Source organism: Zingiber officinale, chromosome 9A (genome assembly GCF_018446385.1).
Source record: "Zingiber officinale cultivar Zhangliang chromosome 9A, Zo_v1.1, whole genome shotgun sequence".
Lineage (NCBI taxonomy): Eukaryota > Viridiplantae > Streptophyta > Magnoliopsida > Zingiberales > Zingiberaceae > Zingiber > Zingiber officinale.
In genome coordinates this window covers 125,086,794-125,093,327 of record NC_056002.1, presented here as the reverse complement: position 1 = coordinate 125,093,327, position 6,534 = coordinate 125,086,794, and the positions used below count along the sequence as shown (strand labels likewise).

General features: G+C 49.8%; 1 protein-coding gene across 1 annotated transcript; it reads right to left on the bottom strand.

Annotated features, from left to right (window-relative positions):
* Nucleotides 1-1,511: 1,511 nt before the first annotated feature.
* Nucleotides 1,512-3,033, bottom strand: LOC122019550. Its single transcript, XM_042577008.1, has 3 exons — nt 2,596-3,033; nt 1,989-2,456; nt 1,512-1,895 (listed from the first exon to the last, which is right to left on the bottom strand). The coding sequence occupies exons 1-3, from the start codon at nt 3,031-3,033 to the stop codon at nt 1,512-1,514; spliced, it is 1,290 nt and encodes a 429-aa protein (XP_042432942.1).
* Between the last annotated feature and the right edge of the window lie 3,501 nt (nt 3,034-6,534).

Below are 6,534 nucleotides of genomic sequence, written 5' to 3'. Positions count from 1 at the left end.
TCCTCCGCTGTTCTTGGCGTCGCGCGTTCTTCTTGCGGTGGATTTCGATCCCGATTCCTTCTCCAATCAATCTCTCGAGCTTCAATCTCGGTGGAGAGCTTCTCGGTGGTATCATCCCGATCTTCTGGAGCCATTGGAGGGTGTTCTCTCCGGTGGAATTTGGCTCGCGACATCTTCTCTGTTCACCTCAGATTTGGAGGTGTTCCTCCAAATCTGAGCTCCGATTCCCATCAGCAACATTTGGAGGTGGTCTTCCAGTGTTCCTGAGCTCCACTCAACGTTCATCCGCGTTCCACAGCTTCCCATCAGATCCAGAGACCAAATTTTCAGATTTTGGCCATTCTTGGGGTTTTGGGATGTTCTTAGCTCGCCGGGGGTGGTCCGTCGGTGTTCTTGAGCATTCCTTGAACTGATACGCCACTGAGATGCTCCACTGAGGTCCAAAGTTGGGTGGTCTCGACTTTGGCACTCTTGTGTGACGGCAAGAGTATGAAGTTTGGTGAGATTGGTTGTGAGTTGGATCGGTTAGGGTTTATTTCATTTTGTTATTGTTTTTACAGCTTAGAACAGATTCATTTGATGTTTGTTATGATTTTAGCAAGTAATTTAGTATTTCATTACCTTGTTAAAGCTTAGTTTAAGTTTTATTTGATGTTTGGTTAATTGTTTAGTGTTTGAGTTTTAAGTTAGAGTTTACATTTTGCTTTAGATCAGATTTAATTTGATATTTGATATTTCAATCTTAGTTTAAGTGTGTGTTAATAATTTAATCACAACGTAGAGTGACAATGCATTTGGGTTTGATTATTGGCACACAAGTAGATTTCATTTATGCATTAGAGTAATCTCTTTATTTGTTGTGTTTTCATTTGTTAGATTTAGATTCAAAGCATTAAACCCCCACTTATATATTAAAACCCCAAAAATAAGAATAAAATACGATCCTAAAATTACATCCTACCATTGTTCCTCGAGAGATCAATCCTGGGCTCGTTACTACAATATTATTGTGAAATTAAGGGGTTCAGTGGAAAATACATTTGTTAATTTAATTTACGAGTGTGACAGACTCGGTTATCAGTTGCCTCCCATGTGGTCGAGTCGAGCACGTAAGACTCTGAGGATCTTCCGATTGACGACTTCGGCTTGCTCGTTGCCCTGAGGGTAGGCCACCGAGGTGAAGGTTTGTTGGATGTCATAGCCTTCACACCATTCTCTAAGCTCCCGGTCGACGAACTATCTTCCGTTGTCGGATACGAGTCGCCGTGAGATCTCGAACCAACAATGATGTTTTGCCAAATGAATTTGATGACCATTTGCTCGCTGATCCTCGCAAGTGGCTCAACTTCTACCCACTTCGAGAAATAGTCCACCGCAACAAGTAGAAACTTCCGCTGATCGGTCGCCATGGGGAAAGGCCCGACGATGTCCATGCCCCATTGGTTGAATGGGCATGATACCGTGGACGCCTTCATTTAATCGGTGGGTCGGTGCGGCAGATTGTGATACCTCTAGCAGGACAAACAGGTGGTCATCGTCTGAGCGGCATCCTCTTGGAGGGTTAGCCAGAAATACTCGGCCAGGAGTATCTTGCGGGCTAATGCCCGGCCGCCCAGATGACCTCCGCAGAAGCCTTGGTGCACCTCCTTCAAGATGTACTCGATGCCCTCTGATCTGACGCACTTGAGGAGGAGCCTGGAGAAGGCCCTCTTGTAAAGCTGGTCTCCGATCAAGGTGAACTGTCTGGCCCTCTTCTTCAGCAAGCGAGCTTCTTTCGGATCGGCAGGTGTAACTCCCGACCGCAAGAACTCTGTCAGGGCCGTCCTCCAGTCGTTCGGGAAGGTTATTCCCTCTATCCAGTTGATGTGCACCACAAGCGAGACTTGTTCGATCGGCTGACCAATGACGATCGGCGTCAGAGAACTGGCCAATTTCGCTAACTTATCCGTCGTCTGATTCTCCGATCGGGAAATATTCTATATAATGACCTCCTGAAAGTTGACCTTCAGTTTCTCGAAAGCCTCTGCATAAAGCCTTAGCTGAGCGTTGCTGATCTCGAATGTCCTGGATAATTGTTGGGCGGCAAGCTGGGAGTTCGAGTGGATGAGGACTTTAATTGCTCCCATGTGTCGAGCTGCCTGTAGGCTGGCTATCAGTGTCTCATACTCTGCTTCGTTATTTATGGCTCGGTAGTCCAGTCGAATGGATAGCTGCATCCAATTCTCCCGCGGTGATATAAGCAATATGTCGATCCCGCTACCTTGCCGTGTGGACGAGTCATCCACATATATCCTCCATATTGTTACCGGCTCGTCACTCTGGACTTCTATGACGAAATTTGCCAAAGCTTGAGCCTTGATCACCAATGATACTGAATGTCGAACTCGCTCAGCTCGATCGTCCATTTGATTAGCCTTCTCGATGCCTCTGGGTTGAGAAGGACTCGTCCCAGGGCACTGTTAGTCAGCATGATGATTGTGTGCGTTAGGAAGTACGGGCGAAGCATCCGAGCGGCTAGAATCAAAGCGTACGAAGTTTTTCATGACCGGTGTAGCGAGATTCAGCATCCTTCAATATATGGCTTAAAAAATATACAGGTTGCTGATCCTGGCCATTCTGCCTAACAAAAGCTGACCCAACGATATGTTCATTGGACGACAAATAAATCCACAGTGGCTCACCCACAATTGGCTTGGCTAATACAGACAGCGAGTTCAGATACTCCTTCAGCTCCTCTAGAGCCCGGTCGCACTCGGCGTCCCATTGGAATTTGGTGGCTCGACGAAGCATCTTGAAGAACGGCAGGCTCCGATCGAACGACTTGGATATGAACCTGGATAGTGTCGTGATCCGACTGGTCAGCCTCTGAGCTTCCTTCAAGTTCTGAGGCGGTGGCATATCTTGTAAAGCTTTGACCTTGCTTGGGTTGGCTTCAATGTCTCGCTCGGTGATGATGTAGCCCAGGAAGCAGCCACTCTTTGCGCCAAACAGACACTTGCTCAGGTTCAGCTTTATTTCGTATGTCCTTAGCATTTAGCAAGTCTCGTTGATATCTGTGCATAGGTCAACAACTTGGAGGGATTTAATCAGTATGTCATCGACGTATACCTCCATATTACGGTCGATCTGTCGTCGGAACACTTTATTCATCAGCCTCTAGTAGGTGGCTCCGACATTCTTCAATCCGAACGGCATGACATTATAGCAGTATGTTCCATCAACCGTGATGAAGCTGACCTTCTCCTGGTCCTTGCGGGTGAGCGACACTTGGTGGTATCCTTGATACGCGTCGAGCATGCAGATCAGCTCGCAGCCCGCCGTTAAGTCTACCATTTGATCTATCCTGGGAAGTGGATAGAAGTCCTTCGAGCACGTCTTGTTTAAGTTGCGAAAATCAATGTAGACCCACCACTTGTTGCCTGGCTTAGAAACTAGCACAACATTGGCTAGCCAGCTCGAGAATTGGACTTTCCTGATATGGCTGACCTCTGTAGCTTTTCTATCTCTGCCCGGATGATCATGCCCTGCTCCACGCTGAAACCCCTTTTTCTTTGCTTCACCGGCTGAGTGTTGGGTCAGACGTGAAGCTCGTGTTGAGCCATGCTCGAGGAGATGCCGGGAAGCTCATGGGTCAACTAGGCGAATACGTCATGATTTTGTTTAAGACAGACGACCAGCTCTGCCTTCTTCTCCTCCTCCAGGTCGGCGGTGATGAAGGTTGTTGCCTCCACTCGGCTAGGGTGGATCTGGACCTCCTCCTTTTCTTTGTATACCAAGGTAGAGGGTTTTTTCAGTGATCGCGTTTACCTCCAGTCGCAGAGCCTTCCGAGCAGCCTTTGCCTCGGTCTTGACTATCTCCACATAGCAGCGCCGAGTGGCCAGTTGGTCGCCTCTGACCTCGCCCACCTGATCGTCCACTGGGAACTTTATCTTCTAGCAGTAAGTTGATACCACCGCCTAGAACTTGTTGAGGGCCGGTCAATCCAAGATAACGTTGTAGGCTGACATCGCATCCACCACTATGAAGTTGGTTGTCTGGGTCCTCCTCAACAACTCTTCTCCCAGCAAGATGGCCAACCTTGCTTGGTCGATCGGCAAAACTTCGTTGCCAGTGAATCCATAGAGCGGGGTCGCCATGGGCAGTAGCTCACTTCGATCAATCTGTAGTTGATCGAATGCCTTCTTAAAGATGATGTTCACCGAACTTCCCGTGTCGACGAAAGTCCGGTGAATGGTGTAGTTGGCGATCACCGCTCGAATGATCAAGACATCATCATGAGGTATCTCTACACCCTCAAGGTCGCTAGGGCCGAAGCTGATCTGAGACCCTTCGGCTTTCTCCTTGCCACATCCCACGGCGTGAATCTCCAACCGCAGAGCGTATGACTTTCTGGCTCGATTGGAGTTGCCGTCGGTTGACCCTCCGACGATCATGCATATCTCTCCTCGGGAAGCATTGTTCTTGTTTTCTTCTTCCCAAGCGGATGGCTTATTTCGCTCGGCCGGGATCCGGGAGGGATTAGCGTTATCCCTCTGCTGCTGTTGATAGTGTCGCTCGGTCGACCTTCTTTCATCCTCTCTTCATCTGGTGGATCGGTGCTGATCTTGCCGATCAGGAGATGGGGAGCGGCGGCGATATCCTCTGGGGGCCAATCGGCTGACGATCGATGTCAGTCCTTGGCAGTCCCGCGTGTTGTGGGACGTTGGCTGGTGGAATGAACAAAACATATACGTCCATACCTTGCCCTTTGACACCTTAGGTCGATCGGACGCCACATGTTGTATGGCATACGCCCTAATCTCCTAGTGCGATCGTGCTCCTTCAGCCCTCGGTCCCTTAGGTGGCTGATGGCTACTCGATGGTCGGCGCTCGGTCGGCGCCGAATGCTCGGTCGGTGCCTCCTTTCTTCTAGCCGCCTGAGCTTCTTCCACATTGATATACTCGTTGGCCTTCTTGAGCATGTGGTCGAAGTCCCTGGGCGACTTCCTGATGAGTGATCGTAAAAAATCTCCTTCAGCGAACCTCTGGGTGAATGCGTTCATCATGGTCTCAGACGAGACTGAGGGGAAGTCCATGGACACTTGATTGAAGCGCTGAATGTATGCTCGGAGTGCTTCCTTGGGCCCTTGCTTCAAGGCAAAGAGGCCGACGCTCATCTTCTGGTAGCGTCGGCTGCTGGTGAAGTGGTGCTAGAAAGCGGCTCGAAAGTCTTTGAAGCTCCATATCGAGCCATCCAGTAGTCTTTTGAACCAACACTGCACTGATCCGGAGAGAGTCATGAGGAAGACACGGAACTTCACTTCGTTCGTGTATTGGTGCAGCATGACCTCGTTATCGAACCAATCCAGATGATCATCTAGGTCGGTTGACCCATTGTACGTCCCGATCGCCAACGGGGTGTAGTGTCGAGGCAGAGAGTCTTGTAAGATCTCCTCTGAGAATTATCGGTTGATCCGTTCGGGAGACGTGTCGTCTCGGGGTGCTTTGCCTTCTCATGCATCCTGAACGGGAGCATCGTTCGAAGATGATCCCCGCTCCTGATGCGCTTGGGCTATCTCCAAGGGGGTCTGGAACAAAGCTTGGTGGAAGGGGATCGGCGCGAGCAGCACTTCGCCTTGTGTGTCGGTCAGCCTTCTGTTTTGTCCTCATACGGAGAGTTGCTCCGCTCGATCTTCTTGCCCCGCTCACCTATCTGCTGCCAATGTTGCAGGCTGAGGCGTTAGCCGATCGGTTAATGCTTGTTGTTGTTGCTAGTCGATCATTTTTGTTGCTCAAGCTTGCACAAGCATCTCCCGCTCCTCCTGAGTGAGCTTCACGGTGGTTAGTCGTCCAGCGTCCTCCATCTCTCAGCTCAGATTCAGGTGACATTCTCATAGATGACGTCAAATATGATCCTATCTGAAAGTCGATGAGATGGATACCGGGGATGTGGTGCTCCCGCTAACCTCCTGTGGACTTCGCTCCAATCTTGCAACACAAGTCGCGTCAATGCCGAGCCAGGGAAGAGGTCCCCGGCGATGACCCTCCGACGCTTAAGTCAGACTCCGGCGAAGAAGCAAGTAGTGGAACAAGAAGAAAACGGTAGTGCAACAGTAGAAATTGCATACCACGCATACCTCTGCCAATGCTTGGACCTCCCTTTATATAGAGCTCCTATAGCGCGTGCACACTTCCCAAGGTGAACACGCATCTCAAAGTTTTTCCTGAAAATATGTGTCAGTAAAGTGTCCCTAACATAGTACCTTAACAGATTGAGCATATCTCTGAAGTGACAATGGAAGCTTCCGCCGTACGATCCTCTGTCTGACCATGCCGCCTGTCAGCGGCACAAGCTCTCAAAAGGATGTTGAAAGATATCCTGCTGTGTCTATTGCTTGGACGAGTGAAATAGCAGCTCGGCCGAAACTCTACTATCCTCGTGCTGTCTGCTGTCGGGCCGAGCAGGATAACCGCTCGACCGAAAATCCTCTGTCCTCATGATTTGTCACTGGGCCGAGCGAGATGGCCGCTCGATCAGAAGCTCACTGTCCACG